Here is a 23,491-nt window from a genome sequence, read left to right on the forward strand (position 1 = left end):
CCGGGGCGGCGAGCCGAGCCAGCAGCGAGCGAGGCGGCGGCGGGGGCTCCTCGTCGGGGGGCGAAGGCAGCAAGGAAGGACTCAGCAGCACGACGGGCACGTGCGCGAAATGCTCCGTCGGGATGCGCATCTGTCGACAGAACGTCACGTCAGCGAACGCCCGACGCGCCGGACGAGGTCCCGGGCGAAGGGATTCTCACCTTGGTGCAACAGCGGTGGCAGACGGTCCTCTTGCAGAGCTTGCACCTCTGTCCCCAGGGACCGAAGATGCCGAAGCGGGTCTTGAGGCAGAGGAAGCACACGCGCCTCTTCTCGACGTCCTCCTTGACGCGGCCCTCGACGGGCAGCACCTCCAGCTCCGCCTTCGTGAGCACCGACCGGATGTGCACGATCTCCTCGAGGGTCAGCGACAGCCGCTCCTCGCTCAGCAGCGCGTCCCGCCACCGCTTCTGCGCACGACGCGGAGGCCCGTCAGCGACGACCGCCCTCGGCCCGAGCGAGGCCGAGCGGCCGACGAGCATACTGACCGATTCGACGAGGTCGTCCCTCAGGGACGATCGGGACCAGCTCGACTCGGCGTCGTCGCTCAGGCCGCCGAGGGAACCCCGCGACTCGGGCCTCGAGTGGGGCACCGACCGAGCGCCCGGCGCCCCGGTGGGTCCCGTCGCCGCGTTCGCCAGCGAGTGGCGCCGCACGGAGGCGCGCCGCGACGGGCACTGCGTCGCCAGGTCGTACGCTGCGACAGCGCAAGACGCGGTTATTCTCCGGCCCTTCTCGGGCCTTCCGGAATCGAGCGGATATGAGATGCGCCGATCGATTCCGGAAGCCGAATGATAATGACACGTCTAAGACGAGCGATAGCTTCTAGGACGAGGCAACGGAACATCACAAAAAGTCTAAAATCAAACGGCGTCGGCGTCGCACGCTCCGGTCGGCGGCGCGTGCGACCGGCGATGGACTACAAATAATAATAAAAAGCCCGCAAAGAGATGGAATGCGTCATGCGATAGCGTGGGGCGTACATTCGAGGGTCTCGTCGCAGAACTGGTGGTACTCGTCGTGAGAGAGACGCGCCCGCGGCGGCACTCTCGGTCGGGACGCTGCCGAGCCGCATCGGGTCGCGTCGGGCCGCGCCGCGTCCGGCGTTCGGGACAAAGTGCACACTTTAGCTTTTAAGACGTGTCTATCTAAGTCCGAAACGGGTCATCGATTCGAAATCGGGATGGAATTATTTCCTAAAATCGAGAGGAAGACGAGAACGTCTCCGGCGTAGCGTAAAGTGGAGTTACCGGTTCTCTTCCAGGGCTTGGGCGGCGCCGAGTGCCTGGGCAAAGGCCGCGGGGGGGAAGCGCACTTCTCCGTCTCCTCGTCGTCTTCATCGTCCTGGAATCGAAACCAGATTTCTATGGTAAGACTCACAGTCGTCACTTGTCGTCGAAAACGTCTCAGTCCCGAAAGAGCAAAAGGAAATGTGGGGCGGACGATGCCGATTCCCTAATTAAACAAACTTACTTCGAGGTTATCGAAGTCAACTTTGATGAGTCTCCTCTGCGGCTGCTTGTGCGGCGTGACGTCACCGCTCGTTCGTCGCGTGACGTCACTTCCAGCTCGCCTATCCTCCGATCCGCCTCCGCTCACGCTGCCGCTTGCCTCTGTCGGTACAAATATAATTTAGATCCATCATCTTCACTCATCAATCATCTTTATGGGTCATAAATAAAATTCGTAAGAACTGTGAACCGCTGCAATGTCAAAGCAGTGCAGTGACGAAGAGCGTTTCACCTCACGATCGACTAGTTTACTCTGAAATTTTAAATATGGCCCGAACATATAACACTCGCAAAGCAAAGAATTTACAGGTTGCTCACGAAAGGCTAGGTGAGATTAACCTCGTATTTATACAAACTAGTAATATAGGCCGACGCTTACAATTCCGTGGTTGCAAGTGAAACCGGGATTTCAATTGCAACAACTTATTGAATTCAAACAACGTCTATTAACTTAGTGCAATTTCTTTCTCAGGATAATGGTTCGTAGGAAACTTTTTAACCTCTGAACCTTCTCTAAAGCTCCACTACTTAAACCGATTATTTCTCAGTTAAATACAATATGATGACTGTTGCGTGTTACCGGTGCGGGGTCGTGCGCGCGCGACGCTGCCCCAGTAGGCCTTGTGCTGAGCCACGTCCAGCGGCGGCTCGTCGGGGCTGCGTCCCCCCGCGGGGGACACTCGCCGCCGCCGCACCTTCGCCTCGCTTTTTCTCCGCTCTATGTTGACTCCTAAAGCCACCCACTTCACAATGTAACGCGGCCACTTCGCACACGATCACGGTCGGATGATTATTCCCGAGTAATATGGGACACTATTGTCTCGGGGACGTCGATTCGTGCAAGAGGAGACATGGATTGTGCAAAATTCACCGTAGAAGCGCGAACTCAATTCGAATATGGAGTGTGGCATTGACCTAAAACGCGCGAATCGTTGCGGCGCGGCGCCTGCGGGCTGCAGTCGTCTTCCGCGTCTTCTCCAACTTTCACGTGTTCTATTATATCGGAATATAAGCGAAACGCTGCACGACCGTTTATTCGTGCTTTAGTTGGGACAGAGGGAACCCGACTGGTCATATCGGCGCAGAGCGAGCGGTGGGACGCATGCGCGGTCCCGTGAAACTTTACTCACGTCCCGCTAACTTCCCTTCGAACGAGGGCTCGGAGGTATCGACCCCTCGAGCGTCACGCAGCTGATGAACAAAATTGTTTCACAATCAGCTGACTAACCTCTCAAGTTAACAGTAACAAAATACGCGCTATTCACAACGATTGACGTGCCGCAAAATATTTATTAATATTTATTATTTTTAATTTCATTCGAGGTCAGCTAAATTGTACGAAAGTCGTGTGTTGTCTGCGACTTATATTGTATACGCGTGAATAAACAGCGTACGAACGGACCGAATGGCCTTGACTTCAAAGTTCCTCTTACTTGAAACATTTCGCTCACGCTCTAAACCCGTTTATTGAACGCCACTCGCGGCTCCAAAGACGTCATTTGGTAAGGATACGCAAAACGGGAAGATAAGCCGTAGGCTCGGTGGTCGTACTTAACATCGACAATATAACGAGGAGGAAATATGGGATCAGGTGAACACGAAAATCCACACCATAGATTGCTTCACATAATACAATCGTTCACACGCGTTACACAACCGCTTTCCTTTGAAACGTGACCTTCGCACCGTTGCGTTAGCATTTTATTCTTCGAAAGAAAGACGCCAATTGTGTAAACATTTTTATCCTCAATAATAAAAAGTACTTTATAACAATTACAGTGGAGGCCTATTTTCTCCTCGTAAAAGGCACAAGCACGGCGCCGCAAACTCGGTCTTGCGATGTAACCTTTGGCGAAGGGCCAATCGACATATTTTGCGACACAATGGAAAGTTTTCAATCAATAAATTGACCAATAGGGTATTATTCCATCATGTGTATTATTGATTGAAGACAAGAAGATTAAGGCCCGTAAACAAAAACTTGTATCAAGCTCCAATATAGGTCTTAGGCTCTGTCAAAACTGTCAGTCCATAGAGAAAAAATAGCTTGACGCACTCCATTTATGTTATGAATGTTGGTGCGTTCTTAAACGTATAATTCTGAAACAATCAATTCCGAAGTAAGTGGTAGACTGACATGTTGCAGAAGCACAACGCGGGACAAATTAGGCAAGATCTAGTTCCCAGCCGCTCACCGCTCTCCGCTCGGTCACGACTGATTGCGGCAGCGACGGACCGTATTGGCTCCATAACCAGTGTAGACGTTATAACTCAGGTATATTCCTTACAGTCAAACTAAAAATATTTAGCGTAGTAAAATAATAAACCGCGACAAGACTCAAGAAGAAAACAGTCCAGTTCTGACTTGAAGTCCGCTGCCGTTGTAATTTAGCCGATGTGCAATGATTGATTTCCATGTGAGAAAGTATCTTTCATTACAAATTTTCCCTTCGGAGAGCTGAGCGTACCGGAGCACAGGCAGATAATTTATATGTAAGATATGTGTTTCAACATATATGTTTTTATGTCAGTGTCTATTAACACTTATGGTATTGTACCACAAAGAACGGTTCGGTGGCCGTCGATACACCTTACTACGCCTACTACTACGGTTTATATACCTATCATAATAAAAATGCATCTAATGTTACCCGAGTGAATCTCAACAATGACTACTGAAAAATTGTGAGAGGATCGGCCGAGTCAAAAGATTTTTGAGATCACCCTCATCAAATTTAATAAAATTAAAAATATGTATTTCGAACAGGTATAAAGAAGCATTGCTTACGTTCAAAAACGAAATATCTATAAGGTTAATGCCTAAATTGAGAGACTATATAAGATAAATTCATTTCAGGGGAGGGTAATAGGAGTCATGAAATAATTGTAACACAAAGCGGGAACTGATACATTTCGTTCGTGTGTGACTAATTCCTGTAACTGTAGTGCCAGCAGCGGCGCTAACTGGCGCCTGACCCCAAACCCTTACAACCGTTACGACACTGATTCATATTTCCAACACCTCTTCTCTCTTTCACGACAACAACAATCGGACAAGATCGTTATCTTCTTCCTAGCATCTAATCACTATCGTATCCGCACCTGCCCTACATTGTAAGTATTGAAAAGGTACATCGGTGAAGGCAGCCTCCAATCGCGTCTTCGTATTTCCTAGACTATGCAGTTATCTTAATAAAAAGCCGACACGATTTGCGTAATCGGTCGCATGCCGGTTGTAGTCACTACTGACTACTTGCAATTTTATGAAAACGCAAAGCTTTCCTTACTATTAATTTTTATTACTTTAACTTAAAACCTTTGAGAAAAATAAAGAACATACGACTCATTTCCATGGCCAGCGAGCTCGTAACGCACACCCCCATCTTGCAGTTTTTATTTTACTTCACGTAATTATTGTCCTTTCTCAGTATCGACACGTCACATAACAATTGTTTCAAACGAAATGCTCTCAACTCTTTCACTACCGTGGCGGTAGTCGATTATGCTATTAAATTGCCCTAATTCATAATCGATGAGATGTCGACAACGATCACACATCAATCACCAATGTATTAAGTTCGTGTTCGATTTTAACGACGAAATGAATACACACGCGTTGCTCGCGCGACGGTCGCGTGACGACTAAACAGCGAACGCTGAACAGCAGTCACCGACTCACCGCTTCACTTCCTCGGATCACAACATAATATTTTGCTTTGACTTTCGAGTTTAACCCAACAAATCACTCGGTCACACTTGGTTAGTACATAATATAGTTCATCCTTCGTTAATGGCACTCATTAATCATTAATCAGAATCGCTCCAGTCTCATCGAGATTTTTAGTAAAATTTGGGCAAAATCTTACAAGTCTTTCGGGAGATAACATAGATACTAGATATAATTCGAGCACACCTCGGGCATATCGGGAGTATATGTTATCGTGCTAGTAATCTAAGATACACGGAGGTACTCGGCTTCTTGTGCAACACGATTACGTTTTAAACCGGTTGTTACGGTTTTTACGCGAACGTGTATTACGACTGTCAGTCGGCCGGGCCTGAAGAGTGCACCGACAATAGCGGCTACCTTTTAAATGAAACTTCGTTTGCAATGCAACACTTAGAAAACCACTGTAAGGAGGTTCCTTCCGGAAGTGAAATAAAGTAAATTACACTCATAAAAAATGAGCAGGGAAATACAAAAAGACAGCGTAAAAAGAATCGTAGTAAAGAATAGCTTAACCGGTATGTCAAGGGCCTCCCGACACGTGAGGCTTTCAATCCGATTACGATGAACTAGTTTCCGATTCTACATTTCCGTGATGAATAGAAAATAAATAGACGTTACAAACAAATGTTTCATCTAAACGGCGAACGTCATCTACACCGCCTACATTCAATAGGTCCGTACGGGGGATTAAAAAAGGGATAATTTTGATTTATTGTTTTCGTTCTTTGTCATTTTGTCAAATCAATCTACTCAAGAAGTAAGGAATCGCTCTATAAAAATCTTTAACATGTGATATAGTAAAATAAATTATCGATTATGTTTATAAACATAATCTTGTAAACGAAACGCATTTCGTTCCCATTACAAAACAACAAAACACAAAGACTGCTGATCTGAAGAGAGCTGATTTGAGCTCAGAACAGTCGCATTGATGAGTAAAGAAATCCCGTCATAGTGTTTTTCAAGCGGAAATTTGGACTTTAGAGCGCGATACGTTATGGCTAAATAAATGTTCATAATTAATTCAACAGTAAACTGATCTTCCGCGTTTCTTCATTTGTTAATGTTAAAATTTTAAATTATTGTAATTAATAATACGAGATAAATAAGTATAAGATTTATACACAATCAAAAAAATGGTACATGGAGCGGTAAAAAATAAAACAAAAAAAAGGAATACAAAAGGCGAAGGGGAGGAGCGAGGGTTCAGAAGGTACCTGGAAACAGAAGCGGGTGAGAGTCGGGTCAGTGGTGGGTGAGGGGGCGGAGTTAGGGCGGCAGTACTCACGGGGCGTGGGTCGCAGCGGTCGGCCCAGGCGGATGGAGCGCAGCAGCTGCTCTCGAGGCGTGGTCTCCCGCTTGGCCGGGGGCAGTTGGCGCTCCGACGCCTGTTCGATGCGAGTTCACTTTAAACTTTAATTTTCCAAATCGCTCTTCCAATCCAAAAAAACTGACAAGGTCACATTCTTATTACATATTGCGCAGTGTTTAGAAATTAGAGTATTTTAAAATATTGTGTGTGCAGTTTAGAGCGCGTTCTTTTCATATAAACTGAACTGAAATTGTTACCTTTTTGAGAGGAGGTCTACTTCTAATAAATTCGAGAATCATAGCGTGTGCGTCTTTCTTGACACTGAAAAGAGGAAACGAAATGTCATTTAATGATCGCAGTGCGAGACACGTTAGCGCCTCGCGGAAACGTCGAGGCAAAAGTGCGCCGGATGCTTTCGAGCGAAGGCTGGCTCACTTGTGCGGGATGCTGGAGTCCACTTTCCGCAGCGTGTAGCGCCGCGAGCGGATGTCGTCCATGAGGATCTCGTAGGGCGTCAACTCGTACTCGATGGGCGTGCGCGAGTGGCTCACCTTCTTCAGCTTTACGCCCATGCGTAGCTCGCCGATCACCTGCATCCAGAACCGCGCCTGCCGACCGAAGCCCACGTCATTTCCGCGCCGACACACAAACACACACACACACACACACACACACAACAATCCACATTTGTGCCTCCCATAGATACCTACTTGAAGGGCCCTCCAGATCCTGCGGTTGGACTAGCAACAGAAACACTAGCGTTAGTCACGTTACAAGGAAATGAAACGAATGATTGAAGGTAATTTGGGTGTCAATGGTCTAATGAAGCGAAACTACTACTATATAAGCTACTTTAACAGTGTCGGTTCGGAAAGTTTACGCTGAATCATAATATCACATTGAATTATGTTCTGCGGTAAAAAGACGAGCAATGCGTTTGATCTACGTGCGACACCCACTCATTCCTTAAGGGGCATCGTAGCAAAGAGAAATTTGTCTCTTTGTTTCGTCTTTTTAAAGTTTCCGAACGCCCTACGTCTCGCTAAGGTGCATAACGACACTGGTCGCTATGGTAAAAGGGAGAGTTACCCAGTCGGAGAACAGCAGTGTGTCGAGATGCGAAGCGGAGTCATCTGTGGCGCCGAGGTCCCTGGCGGTTGTGACCCTGACTCGCGCCAAGAACGACGCCAGCTCCAGCGCCTCGGCGACCAGCGCCCGGCACACGGCGCGATAGTGCGCCGCCGCAGTCTCTCGCGCGCCTCTACCGCGACCCACCCCCGCGTGCCACACGCAACGCTGCAACATACCAGTACTTCGTTCAGGCCCGCCTTTCCGAAGATTCCGACCTTTGGGATTGGTCGCTCGAAGCGTTACCTCGACGACGTCCTCGAGCAGGAACAGCGCGAGGCGTCGCTGACGAGCTTGCGGCGGTTCGGCGTCTCTCTCGATGCCCTCGTCGTCGGTATCGCCACGCCCGCTCTCCAGCGATTCCGACAGACCGCACTCCTCTTCCTCTGAAAACGACACCAGCTTTTACACGTCTACGTCCACCCGGAATCCAAAGTGTAGTGCTGTATTGTTACGTGGTAACAAAGTTTTAAGTATTTAACATAAATACATAAAATCGTTATACACAATCAAACAAAATAACTAGTTGTTACAATCGAATAAAACCGCGCGCTTTGGTTAGTGATAGCATCATATGACCATATAAGGTAATCGTTGGTTGCGGAAATCGCAATCTATAATTTAACATGTAGGGAATCTCTGAGAGATAAATTCAAGGAAATTAATATACTTACTTACCTTTCCCTCGCAATATATTTATGAAAATATTATGTAATGTATACAAAAATAGTGATAAGTTTACTAGAATAGAACATACGCACAATGTTAATACTCGGAACAAACGCAGGCTGCAATTTCTCCGTACTAGACTAACTAAAGTTAGTAGGTAATTCTTTTTTGGGAAAAGGAATACTCTTCTTTAATAAAAGGCTCTTTTATCTCTGCCTTTTAATAAATTTAAGAATTATATCAAAGAAAAGCTGTATAAAAAGGCTTACTATAAAGTTAACGATTATCTAGTTCATAAAAGGGCCTGGGACTAGTGCTAGACAGGCTACTTCTAATTAATTTGCGATATTTGTTTTAAAATAAGTGTTGTTTGATGATTTGCTATTTTAAAAGAGTACCGAGAGTTTTTTACGCCTCGGCCTACACCTTCTGTCTTCTTTGCCGATGAGTAGGGACGCCTACAGATTCAAATTTAATGACGTGGAATAAGTGATACCTGTGTCTTATGTTCCAAAATAATTCATTCATTCCATTTTTTTTATAAGTAACTGTTCTAATTTAAAAAATGAAATAATATATATCTAAATATACTAGCAGACCGGCCAAGCGTTGCTGTGGCTAAGGTTTTTGTTATATTACATATAGTACGGGAGGTAGCAACGTTTGAAAAAAAAGAATTTTAGGTCAGCTGATTTTGTGATATGTCTTCCTTCTTGCACTTCCGGTTAGAGTCTGGGCAATCTGGCTGGCGGTAGCGGTTGCGTTCATTAGTGCGCATCCTATCTGTCCAGGTAATAATCCTGGATTTTAAAAGCATTTTAAGAAGCGTAATTTTTAATTTTTCGTTTTTAAATACGTCTACCTGACATACTTTTTTTATTGCCAGACATTTTTCACGTTGCTAACTATGTGCCAGACGCGATTTTAAGTTTTATTTTTATAAAAATTTCAAAGCATTTTAGAATGTCTGTAATTTTAATATTATGTTATTTAAATATAAGAAAAACTGAAAATGAATTTGCCAGACATTAATTCGGTTGTTAAGTCTTGAATTAAAATGATAAAGTATTGCAGTATGATGAAGCATTGCATTTTAAGAAGCGTAATTTTTAATTTTTCCTTTTTAAATACGTCTACCTGACATACTTTTTTTATTGCCAGACATTTTTCCCATTGCTAACTATGTGCCAGACGCGATTTTTAGTTTTTTTTTTTATAAAAATTTCAAAGCATTTTAGAATAACTGTAATTTTAATATTATGTTATTTAAATATAAGAAAAACTGAAAATGAATTTGCCAGACATTAATTCGATTGCTAAGCCTTGAATTAAAATGTAAAAGTCATGAAAAGTATTGCAGTAATAATGCTTGTAGTACGAGCATAAAAAGGAATATAAAATTAGATTAAAATTAATAATCAACACTTTATTTAAATTGTCCTAATTACTAAATGTAATTTAAGAATAATTAATATTAAGTTTTTCAAGTTTTTTTAGCCTATAGTGACGTCACAAAAAAGAGGCATCTTCATAATCATCATCATCATCGTCGCTGTCTTTGTCGGTGTCATTCATATCATCTTCTTGGAAACTTTCGTTATCTTCTAAAACTCTATCAATTACCATCCTCATTTGCAGATATTATTGTTCAAAGTAAGTGTTAAATGGAACATTTATCAATAATAAATAAAATGTTTAATAACGAACAAGAAAAATTACACTGTTTATTTTTTTTCTGTTGCAGATGATAGAGTTTTAGAAGATAACGAAAGTTCCCAAGAAGATGATATGAATGACACCGACAAAGACAGCGACGATGATGATGATGATTATGAAGATGCCTCTTTTTTGTGACGTCACTATAGGCTAAAAAAACTTGAAAAACTTAATATTAATTATTTATAACTTACATTTAGTAATTAGGACAATTTAAATAAAGTGTTGATTATTAATTTTAATCTAATTTTATATTCCTTTTTATGCTCGTACTACAAGCATTATACTGCAATACTTTTTCATTTTAATTCAAGGCTTAGCAATCGAATTAATGTCTGGCAAATTCATTTTCAGTTTTTCTTATATTTAAATAACATAATATTAAAATTACAGACATTCTAAAATGCATTGAAATTTTTATAAAAATAAAACTTAAAATCGCGTCTGGCACATAGTTAGCAACGTGAAAAATGTCTGGCAATAAAAAAAAGTATGTCAGGTAGACGTATTTAAAAAGGAAAAATTAAAAATTACGCTTCTTAAAATGCAATGCTTCATCACACTGCAATACTTTATCATTTTAATTCAAGACTTAACAACCGAATTAATGTCTGGCAAATTCATTTTCAGTTTTTCTTATATTTAAATAACATAATATTAAAATTACAGACATTCTAAAATGCTTTGAAATTTTTATAAAAATAAAACTTAAAATCGCGTCTGGCACATAGTTAGCAACGTGAAAAATGTCTGGCAATAAAAAAAAGTATGTCAGGTAGACGTATTTAAAAAGGAAAAATTAATAATTACGCTTCTTAAAATGCAATGCTTCATCATACTGCAATACTTTATCATTTTAATTCAAGACTTAACAACCGAATTAATGTCTGGAAAATTCATTTTCAGTTTTTCTTATATTTAAATAACATAATATTAAAATTACAGACATTCTAAAATGCTTTGAAATTTTTATAAAAATTAAACTTAAAATCGCGTCTGGCACATAGTTAGCAACGTGAAAAATGTCTGGCAATAAAAAAAAGTATGTCAGGTAGACGTATTTAAAAAGGAAAAATTAAAAATTACGCTTCTTAAAATGCAATGCTTCATCACACTGCAATACTTTATCATTTTAATTCAAGACTTAACAACCGAATTAATGTCTGGCAAATTCATTTTCAGTTTTTCTTATATTTAAATAACATAATATTAAAATTACAGACATTCTAAAATGCTTTGAAATTTTTATAAAAATAAAACTTAAAATCGCGTCTGGCACATAGTTAGCAACGTGAAAAATGTCTGGCAATAAAAAAAGTATGTCAGGTAGACGTATTTAAAAACGAAAAATTAAAAATTACGCTTCTTAAAATGCTTTTAAAATCCAGGATTATTACCTGGACAGATAGGATGCGCACTAATGAACGCAACCGCTACCGCCAGCCAGATTGCCCAGACTCTAACCGGAAGTGCAAGAAGGAAGACATATCACAAAATCAGCTGACCTGAAATTCTTTCTCGAAAACGTTGCTACCTCCCGTACTAATAGTAGTAAACTATTCAAGAGAAACGGTAGGAGAACACCAGTCATGGGGACCACCATGCTTTATTGGTGGTTATGCCATTAAATTGTAGCTTATGTGAAACGTTGGTAGAATTGTAACTATCAAATTATAAACAAATATTTTGCAATAAAATAATATTGCTGGTATAAATTGCGATGTAAGTTAGATCAAACTGCATACTGTGTGCAAATTTGATTAAAATCGGTTCGGTAGTTTAGGAGTCCATAGCGGACAACAACATGACACGTAATTTATATATATTATTAAGATATAAATAAAAATGAAAGTCGACTGTTATTAACCAGAACAATTTGGAAAGTGTTTATTGAACAGAGCTAATATATAAAGTACGAACTAATTACGATTTCCTCATAGACTCTTACATTCGCAGCAATTCGTGGGAAGAGCTCTTAAGTGAATTGAATATACTTTTAAAACTTTCTTATTTCTCGTAGCTTATCTTTTACGATGAAGGAAATTGTCAAGCGATAACATCGAGACCGGTCGTCAATTAAAACGTAATAAATTCGACACATCGAGACGACGCAAGTGCTAAAACGCCGGGCCCAGTGACCCACTCACGAAAACCGGCCTCTGGCACTCGGCCGCGGCGTGCCCGTGCGGACTCATCTGACGACTGCCACTACTGTAGTCATGGTAACCCAACGTAGTTGCATATACACTATACACTACTTTTAATTACTTTGAAAAACGATATGGCGTTGTACGTAAAGCAACCGGGAAATCGAAGGCTGGGTGAAGCGAAAAAGTAACTGCTTTGCCATATGGCATCGCACTTAACCTCAATCTATGCCAAACTTTCGATTGGAATGAATTCCTATAAGATGATATCAAGAGCGACCCGCTTACAAAATCCACATATACAGCTACATTTTGGAAGTTGGGCATCTCTATTGAAAGCGTAAATGAGAAAATTGTTATAGTTTCGTATTGTTTCTTTCGTACACCGTGATCTAAACAAGTGTTATTTATATACAGTTCAGAGTACCGTGAGAAGCGAAAAAACTGTATAGTTTCCGGTGGATGCCACAATTATTAGACATTGAACCGCACACACGAAGCTAACTTGCGACACGTGGCGTAGATAGACGTAAAGAGACCTAGAAGATAAAATGATAGTTTATGGGCAACCCATAGAGATAACATAACGGAGATTCTCTTTATCTAATTTAATCATTTTTAAATTTATTTCCTACTAATATCTGTGTATTATGTGATATTTGAAGTGCGAGTTGAAGCCGAAAAGCCTGCGAGGATTGTTGTTACGCGTGGGTGTTGATAAGCAGCTGAGCTACACCTTCGAATATCTTGGGTATGACGACGATAAGACATATATTGGGAGAGAACAAATGAATTAAAGTAAAATTCTGTCGCTTTTGGCGAGATGCGTTGACTCTATTGACATGTAATGAAGAAGAGGCGCACGCAGTGCGTCGGGCAGGTACCGAGGCGCCAGCACACTCGACCCCGACCCACTTCCGAACTCTTCACAATGCTATTCGTCGGTCAATGATCACAAAAATCTCACGAATAATAATTCGACCCGCAGTAGAACGTGAACGTTTGTATCTTTACAAGTCTTTATTGGTCATCATCATCGCAGTATGGCGCCAGCGCCACCTCCCATTGAGCTTTCCATTTGAACATTATCTACATTATACACTTCAAAGTCCGTTCCGTGGAGCCGTGTTTATTTCATAACGGAAAGTAATGAAAATAACGGGTTGGAGATTCTCGAGATGGGAGATTGTCGGTTCCTTTCTAGTTAGTTGTTAAGGCAATGGAGCTTTAATTGATATGTAACAAACATGGATTCAAGTGGTAAATTTAGAAGGAAATAAACTAGAAATATAATTAAAAACTCTATTCTACGCTTCAAAGAGCTCCAACTTTCGTTGGAATAATATGTCAGGGGTCATGTTGTATTCGGTTAACCGATGTGAAAAGTGGGGGTAGGCGTTGTTATTTTGACACGATATTGTTAGAGATCGCGAGCAGAGAGAAAGGTCAACGAGGGGAAAGTTCAGCGGTGGCTGTAAGGTGCCTCGCCATTGTGAGAAGTAACAAACGTGCGGGGCCTGTACTTTCATCTAGTTTTTGTACCTGCTAGTGAGCAGGCACGACAACGGTCTGCCTATTTGATCAAGATATGGGTTGAGTCAATGTTAATTTAGCCCTGTGTGTGCTGCGTATATTTACCGGTAAGGTTTCCGTTAGAGAGAGTCATGTCGGAGATGAGCGCCTCGAGGTCGGGCGAGATTAGTCGCTCCTCGTCATCGCCGTGCGTGTGGTCCAAAGCGCGGTACACCACCAGCCCCAAGCTCACCACCACCTGAAACGTACCACATCACACTCATACACATGGTATTTAACATAGGTATAATAGAATATGCGCAAATGCTAGGCGCAGTTTACTTAGTATGAAGAAGTGGTTTTGGCGCTGCGTCAGGTTCACTATTAGTAGTAAAGAACGACAGGCAAGAGGCGTCAGATAACACTCAATTGTATGCAAATAAATATACAGCCCGTTATGTTGTTTAAGAAACGCAACCAAACGCTAAGTCACCTTTTGCTACGGCAAATTATAGCTAAAGCTACAGAAACGCAATTATTAAAGATAAAATCAGCTTCGTTATTCTTGACTTATAACCACGGTAGCCAATATGTTATGACCGAATTTATACTCGTAGGTATATGGAGCTCGGTACAAAATGCAATCTATGGCCACTGGGTTCATTAATTTTTTGGCTCTGCTATTTGTTACACGTGTCAGTTCAAATGATTCGGCTTTTGTGAAGATGTCTCAGCGCGTCGTTTAAATCTCTATCGTAAGAAGTAACAAGTGAATTATCCACGAAAGTCGAGCACTACACGAGTGCTACGTAATGTCTACAAGCTACGCGGAGCAGTAGAAGTCCCATAGAAGTTCCAAGTAGCCACTGCCTATTGCATATTATATATTGCATGAATACATAAAATCTTCACATACATCTTCTATAGGATGAAAGCTGAAAATGGGTATATCATGCAGCGACTTTTATAAAAAAATAAAATAGGTATAAAGTTTACAATTGATCAATGATATATTAGAAAGATCAATAGTAAACATCACCAGGTAAAAAGCTTTCGCCAATCGATAAAAGAAAGTAAAAGTGTATTCTAACTTTTACTTTAGTATAAGACATAAAAGAATTGCACGAGTCCAAATAAGGAGAACACAGAGCTCGAGGCCAGCCAGCTGCTGATTACTCACATTGACCAAAACACGTATTATTAATGAGTTATTAAGAAAATATAACATGACAAATGCAGAGCGTTGATATGTGTAAAAGTGTAAGCATATACAGATTCATTGTTTAATGCTAAAAACGAGTACCTAGCTTTGAATTTACACAAATCTGTATAAACCTGTAACTCGACCACGTCATAGGGCAATACTACTCTTAAAAAGTAACACTGTCAGTTGACAAAATGCTGAGAGTAAAACGAGCTTACAAGAAGATACATTAAAACGGTCCGACCACAAGCTCACTTAATATGTGTAAACGAACTGCTATATAACGATACACTATAATAAGGATAGTTATCACCGGCAATAAAAAAACAAATATAAAAATCAAACATGAAATCCTTTCAACGATGTCATCTTAGATTGATCATTACTTAAGTAATAGTTACGTTTTTTCAAAAATACTTTTAAATTACACTTAACACATAATACTTTCAAACAATGATGATTTTTACTTCCACGCAACTATAAAGTCTAACCTATAAGGCATAAGCAATAGAATTGATGGGAATTATTGACATTGTGCTCGAAACTTACTGAAACTAAAAAGATTCAAATTCAACGTAGCCTCTAAATTATTTACTTGTGTGAGCAGTTGTTGATATCGGCCATTACTCCAGTCAAATTACGAAATAAATAAACATGAGCGAACACAGTTTGGGGATTTTGAGGATCGATAGGGGGGTGTATTCTGAGCATAAATTCCAATTTGAGGGGTTGTACTGAGGTCAGCTCAAGGTCATTTCGATGGAAACGCGTTTAATTCGATATCTCGAGAATGGTTAGTGTTAGGCGAAAAATTGTAGAAACGTTTTCTTTTCCTAACTAAATTTACTAACTTTTTTATCTGAAACTTTTTTTTATAACATTAATATTTTTCAAGTTATTACTCCCGCAAGGCAGAAATTTTACTTTTTTTTCAATTTTTCATCGTTTTCTCCCCAACCATTCAATTTTATTAAATTTTACCGATCATCGAAGTGTAGATCTTTTAATTATGAACAATTTTGTTCTTAAACTTTTTTCCGTAATGCCAATACCTTCGGAGTTATAGATTACTTTACCGAACGAAATCCGCGCCACTGTCGCAATATAAAAAGGTCAAGGTCAATCGATATTAGATCGATTGCGTGCAAATGCAAAACCAAATGCGGCAAAGCGTGCGGATGCAGAAAGGCCGGCCTCTTTTGCTCAGTGATTTGCACCAATTGCCAAGAGAACTATTGTTCGAATGATGATCTTGACGCAATGGACGAGGACGACGTATGCCCCGATACCGTCAGGACCACGAATATTCACGAATCACTTCCATCGACCTCGGGTGCTTAATATTCCGAATTTTATAACCTATTTTTCTATCAATAAATGTGTGAAACAGTTTTTATTTTTAATTTACTTCTTACCAAAATTAACCCAAGAATTTACCCATATTAAATACCTAATTTTTAAATAGTTTAATCGATTGACCTTTTTATATTGCGACAGTGGCGCGGATTTCGTTCGGTAAAGTAATCTATAACTCCGAAGGTATTGGCATTACGGAAAAAAGTTTAAAAACAAAATTGTTCATAATTAAAAGATCTACACTTCGATGATCGGTAAAATTTAATAAAATTGAATGGTTGGGGAGAAAACGACGAAAAATTGAAAAAAAAGTAAAATTTCTGCCTTGCGGGAGTAATAACTTGAAAAATATTAATGTTATAAAAAAAAGTTTCAGATAAAAAAGTTAGCAAATTTAGTTAGGAAAAGAAAAGGTATCTACAATTTTTCGCCTAACACTAACCATTCTCGAGATATCGAATTAAACGCGTTTCCATCGAAATGACCTTGAGCTGAGCTCAGTACAACCCCTCAAATTGGAATTTATGCTCAGAATACACCCCCCTATCGATCCTCAAAATCCCCAAACTGTGTTCGCTCATGTTTATTTAACCCGTTTTTAGCCATAATTTGACTGGACTACATCTCGAAAAACATATATAAACCTGTACAGTGCTTCTATAATATGATCGAGTCGAGTAAAATTTTGCGATCATTGCGGAGGGGCGGGGCGGGGCGGCACAAATTCCACGAGAGAGAGTTTACCCGAACGACACAATATATTGGTACTTGAAAGCTTTTCAATTCCTTTTCCAGCAGCCCAGCCGCGTTATAACATTAAAAATATCATTGCAATATAAATAAATATATGTGGCAACAATTTCTACCTCACTATTTAACAATGTTGACGTTGAAGCATTGAAATGAAAGGACCCAAAAACCACGCGAGGAGTCTGCCTCGTAATTGCAATCGTATGCAAGGTATGTGGCAGTCGGTGCATTCCAGTTGTCAGCTGTCGCACAAAAAGAGGGCATTACTGAGGCACGCGTCGTGAAGCAGCTGAGTGGCGACTTGATCTCTTTTTGCCAACATAACAGCAGCTGACAAGTAGCATCGGGCATCACCTGACCTTCTACCAATCCTAAGAGCAACCTGTTCTAACACAATTGTTATCAATTCATCTGACCGTTATTTAGCCACCAACAAATCAGATATGTTTGTAGTGAATTATAAACTTTTATTGACTGGCCTTAATCTCACGGGCGGTGCTAAACCGGTTTTGGCAATGTTCTAAAGCGAAACTTCTATAAGCCAATAGCTATTTCAAAGACGCTCAAAAGTTCTTAAAATGATTGACGATTACATTGCTAGGCGTACATTGGCTTGTACGCACTCGGCCTTGACCGTAACCGCACATGCGCTGGCGCACATTCGCTAGTAACACGCAAATTATATTTTATTAATTATATTACTCATAAACATACATTTAATGTACGAATATTCATAAAATTATGTAAAACGTAAAAAAAAAAATTCGGTTCATATACTCCCAGCCGGGCTCCAATAATATAAAAATGAAAAACTGTCACATACACTGTGAAATATCAGTTATGAATCTAACAGATCTCTTCCATTTGCATTACGACATTACCGAAATTGGCATAGTGAAGCCGCCGAGACAAATGCTAGATGAGACGCGGCTAATCAGCGCACCGATGTAGCGGCCGATTGGTCACGTCGGATCGTGGCCCATCGCTTATCGAATATGCTACTATTACATAGAGATAGTAAAGAGATAATCAATTTTACTTTTAGAATAAAACGCGTGCAACAGATATGACTGGTTTTGAAACACCATTCATTTTAATACCTAATAACTACATAGGTAGTATAAAACGAAGTCGCTTTCTCTGTCCCTATATCCCTATGTATGCTTAAATCTTTAAAACTACGTAACGGAATTTGATGCTGAATTTGGTTTTTTTTTAAATAGATAGAGTGATTAAAGAGGAAGGTTTATATGTATAATAACATCCATTAAATAGTGGAGAAATACCGTCATTTTTGAGGTTTCTAATGTGATGTCGTAAATAATTACATTTTTTCCGCTTACATTGCAAAAGCAGGCTGAACCCTACGAGATTTATCAAAATAATGTACTAAGTATTGTACACATTGAAAAGGTATACAGAAAACTCCGCGATGGTATATATCTATCTCTTATGGATATCCTACAGTAAAGAATTTTTGTTACTTTTTACGACAAATAATGGCTAATTTTCGAAACGATTTTAACCAATACAGCATTAATCCTTATCCAATTAAAATAAATAAATACATTGTTGATTTAATATATATCTATATGGCCCTTTACAGTATGATTTAAATTAATATTTTCGAAGATATTACAGATTTAAAAATTGCGGGACGTAGCGTTTGCAGCGGTACCGGGAGCGTGCCTATACAATTATACATAGCGCGTCGGAGGCCGCGGTTCTCCCTATAGCACTTTGAATTTAGTATCAGCATTGCACCCGTACGAAGCCGGGGCGGGTCGCTAGTTAACTATATTTTGTTTAATTGCAGAGGTTCTTACTACCCGTTGCAGACGGGGCGACGAATTAAAAAAAATGCTGCCTCATTGAAAGAACATAATCGGAACCACTGAGACCTTGAAGTTTTCAAGTACATATTTTCTTTAATTCCTGTGTTTTCCTATACCAGTTAGTTAAAATGACAAGGCACTGCTCAAATAGGACACAAATTGAAAATATGTCCACTAAATGATTAAGCTGTCATTAACGGGACTCCTTAATAAGTCGATGCAATCTGTGGCTGATGTCGAGCTAATGATGGATAGCTTATTGAATTATGAGCGGGGTCTCAATGTGCACCACTGTAATCATAATATTCCGCTAACAGCATCAGCCTTTAATGACGTAGGTAATGTAATTTAACAAAAACATTTGTTAATGATCATTACTCTCACACGACGTACTATCGGCGCTGTTCGAAGAGCTCGATTAAAGAAGCGCTTAACAGATGTAAATTATTACAAAAAGCAGGGTTATTTAACGTCGGATATTATTAAATATACGGCAACACTTCCTCGTAGAAAACACTCCACCACTACCGTATTCCGCGAGCTCGTTTCCAGTCCTGCAATCGGTTGGCTTAAATTTCATTCACCGCAAACAGAGCGATTGAACTCAGATCGTTATACTACTTGACAAGGTACCTTAAATGAAACTAAGACGGCAAACGCCACTCCGGAGTTTTAAGGAACCTACAATCGTAAGTGGTAACTGAGGCGCAGATTGTTGCTTACAGTGAGTTACACAACGTGATTCTCGCAGCAACAGCCGCCAACTTCCGCCGCGGCCGTTACCATTATATTTCCTGCGACGTTCTCCATTGTTTCGCACCAATTACTTCCCACCAATAAATGCTCCACTTTATTGTTTTACGTGTATCTTCTGTTCTCAAGATATTCAACATTAAAGTACAAACACAAATATCAGTATTAACTACCTTAGGAGTAAATTCAAAATAGCAGGGTGCTGCGAGGTCTAACACATTTCTGGCTTATTTTGACGAAACCAGTACTGCAACTGTACATTACGCTGCGATTATCTGTATATATTAAGTTGGTAATAAAGGAGTGTTGCTTAGTAATACATAGTTTTAAATAGTTTTACTAACCTCATATTCCGATTTCACTCTAGGCCTGCTACTGTCATCTGAAACAAAAATCCCTTTTTATATTATATGTAATAAGCATTAACTTTTATCCAATTTGGCGCTTTCGATTCATTTACGTTTCTTACAAAAAAAAAGAATATTTGATTTCGAAATACAGGACACAGTTCTAAATATAATATAAATAATGAAATTTCAAAGGTATTATAAATGATGCCTAGGATATATTCATTTCTAAAGTACCTGCTTCATCATTCACATATCTTCAATACTTTACCTAAAGAAAGATACAATACATGCAAGTTAAAATACACCGAAGCCACGTTTAACTTTTTCTGACAAAATTAGTGCACATTCAACAGTCCTTTAAACGAGACAATTGAAGCGATATCTTGCGATAACTACACAATACGCGATGGGACTCAATTTATCCTACATTGCATATATGTATAATATTATTGATGGTTACATGACCGTTAGATATATATTACCCGAACTAAATCAGAGGCCGCAATTGGCTAGCCTAAGCAATTACGTACACGTACAAGTACGACGAATGTTAAAAAAAATTAATTAATAGTAGCAAGTTAATTTAAAACGCACATTCCACTTATTCTGAAATAATTTAAAAGGTAAACAAATATGGCATACTTTTAAACAACAGAGAAGGTATGATGTGGAAGTGATATACTCGTGCGTCTCGCAAATATACGAATGAATGAAATGGCGAGTTGAGAATTTTAGGCTTATACTAGACTCATATTGACTTATTATAATTGATAACGGTTAATTAATATTATAACGTTTACTTCGAGAGGTAATATCATTTCGGTAAGTACGGTATCCAAAATATACATTACCTATGATACATACTCGGACGAGTACGAATCTAATTACTAAACGATAATAACAAAAAAAGTTCATAATTATATTCTTATACGCTTTCACAGATTAAAAATCGTTCTCCGTTCTTTGATTACACCCTTACAATATTTCAACGGTAATTGAAAAATCAAACTGGCATTTTTATTATATAATTAAAATCGTTGAAATTTATCTGATTTATATAATTAAAATCGTTGAAATTTATGTTATTTTTAATTAAATGTATGAAGTTAATACATATAGTATCTAAGTTCCTAAATCATAATACGCATAGACAAGTGTGGAGGAAAATCAAATTTCAAATCAATTCAAAAGAACAAATGGTTTGACAGTATTGGGAGTGTAGGCATGGGGTCTACTATTATATGAACCCATGGCCATTTGCTCAATGTATGTAGCGAGCGCTCAGTTCCACTCTACTAACCACTGCATTATGCTCACAACCAGACGACACCGCGCTCATTGCCATCCTACGACGGGTCAACGACCACACATCTCACTATGTTATAAATATGGTATCGTGCCATTCGTACCTAATTCAAATCTTTTAACGATTAAATATACCAGAAATGCTTACTGTTTATGCAAGTTTATCGGAAGTCATGCCCTGCTCGTATCACCCTGATGTTATTCTCAGTCGAATAGGTTTCAAGTTTTACTTTTGTCCAACTAAAGTAGTGGTACATTTTTGCTGGTCTTATTTCGATTTAAGCACAGATTTCTAAAATGTTCTACCATACACTAATAACTACCTTCAAACAGTATTTTTTATACTCGTTTTAAATTAAATAAATCGAGTTGCCGGCTCATATGGTCAATGGTCATTGCTTATTTAAAAAATCCGATACTTTTTTGGTGAAATTACAAAATTAAAAAAAACATTTCGATTCATTAACTGCATGTAATATTATATATACTTGCCGACACCACTAATAATTATCGGTTTCTTGCCACATATTTTGCAACCACAACGACGTAATAGAGCGCTCATGCTACACGCAAGGCTGAAGCAAACAATAACTTTGGCTTTCGTGAAAATTATCAAAACAATATAACAAAATGATTCAGTATTGCACTAGTGGGCGGAGACATTCACGTCAGCACCGATACGTTGTGTATGCCATTATCAATTCAATTTACTTTCAATATAAACTAAAGAAAAAACCTAAGAAACCTTCCGCCGGGAAACTATAATAACACAAATATCACGCGTTCGATAGCTTTTAACTTCGGAGCATCGGTTAAACTGGTTTCACTATGGCTCTTGGACACGTTATATCATAACAAGATGAGTTCAGCTTTTGTCGTATACGATATCGCAAATTGCTGACTAATGATAGCATACGCAAAATAAAAATTACAAGGTTGATCGGATGAGGCTTATAATCGCGAAAATAATAGTCCACACATGAATAGGACATGTAAAACTGAGGAATATTTGGTGTAAATATTAGATATAATATTTTATTCTATTACGAATAACTATTAGATCCAACTGTAAACCGTAACTAGGTTCACACGAATACACGGCTTAATAAGAACAATATTGTATTTCGTCGGTTGACCCAATTTCGAGATCACGATAAGATAACTACAACACGGGCAGGAGGCCGCGTTGCAAGGACGCAGCGGAATTAAAAAAGCTGTCGATACTGAGCGCATCGTGCTCACGGCGGGCAGAGGCTCGAAAGTCATAATGAGAGTGCCAGGGAAATATAGGACGCGGGCTTTCTCTGCGTACGGGCCGCAACGGCTAATTATGACCCGCCGCCTGCAGACACGCTGGGAACCTGCTCGATGCAATTATTTGACTGCTCTCTCTTGAATTATTGACGTAAAATGACCGCCCATTACTTATCCACGATGTGCCTGACGGTCGACCGCAAGTTCTGGCACATTACAATCAGCGAACTACTGACATATTGTTGTGGCTTTGGCCACAGTCACGACTCACGAGTTCGACCGGAGCTGTCTACTTTTTGATGTGACATAAATCAGTCGAAGAAAACTTCTCGGCGGCATCAAATCCAAAATTGGCTGCAGTAATTTGCACATTTTCTTTAATAGAAGTGAAAGAAACGTCGGAAGATGGTTTTCACATGAAACAGCAATTGTGTTGTTACTTAATATACACAAAGAAATCTAGTTCCGGGCGGATGATATCGCTATCGCAGACGCATCGCTTTTGCAACAAACACAAACGTGCAATTTAACATTTTCAAATGAGCTCACATTGCCAGACATAAAATTGCAAATTTTGCAAGAAAATCTAGTACTACGTATATATAGTGCTCGATGCCTTCATCTGAAATTATTTAAAACTGATTCACCTGTTTATGATCTGATAACAAAAAAGTTTGCTTTCGTGTTTATCGTGCAATGCAAATGCGTGCAAGCAGCATAACAATTATATTCATTTTCACACATTTTCATCATTCTTCTTCACATATAACAGGATTATTATAAGTGAAATGTATTGAATGAACAACAAGAAAGTCACAAAGAACTTATTTTACTATAAGCATAGGAGGAGGTAACTATTATGTATTTAAAACATCATTACCTTAGCTCATGGGCCAGCATCATAGTATGTATTCCGATTT

The 23,491-nt window shown here is 39.7% G+C and overlaps 1 protein-coding gene across 5 annotated transcripts in view; it reads right to left on the minus strand.

Annotated features, from left to right (window-relative positions):
- LOC125055846 (protein spire) overlaps nt 1-23,491 on the minus strand; it is a 30,696-nt gene that overhangs the window by 1,248 nt on the left and 5,957 nt on the right. The window contains exons 2-16 of one of the 5 annotated variants that reach the window (XM_047658491.1): nt 20,007-20,044; nt 13,891-14,023; nt 7,967-8,106; nt 7,682-7,888; nt 7,303-7,332; nt 7,028-7,200; nt 6,850-6,913; nt 6,569-6,668; nt 2,131-2,280; nt 1,513-1,652; nt 1,290-1,383; nt 1,023-1,100; nt 528-736; nt 201-449; nt 2-130 (exon numbers count right to left, since the gene is read on the minus strand). In XM_047658491.1, coding sequence (XP_047514447.1) covers nt 2-130; nt 201-449; nt 528-736; nt 1,023-1,100; nt 1,290-1,383; nt 1,513-1,652; nt 2,131-2,280; nt 6,569-6,668; nt 6,850-6,913; nt 7,028-7,200; nt 7,303-7,332; nt 7,682-7,888; nt 7,967-8,106; nt 13,891-14,023; nt 20,007-20,044 — 1,934 coding nt within the window. Of the gene's footprint in view, nt 1; nt 131-200; nt 737-1,022; nt 1,101-1,289; nt 1,384-1,512; nt 1,653-2,130; nt 2,281-6,568; nt 6,669-6,849; nt 6,914-7,027; nt 7,201-7,302; nt 7,333-7,681; nt 7,889-7,966; nt 8,107-13,890; nt 14,024-20,006; nt 20,045-23,491 lie in introns of all 5 variants that reach the window. The other 4 variants (XM_047658487.1, XM_047658493.1, XM_047658492.1 and 1 more) reach the window with 4 other exon arrangements.

This window comes from Pieris napi, chromosome 14, assembly GCF_905475465.1.
Source record: "Pieris napi chromosome 14, ilPieNapi1.2, whole genome shotgun sequence".
NCBI lineage: Eukaryota > Metazoa > Arthropoda > Insecta > Lepidoptera > Pieridae > Pieris > Pieris napi.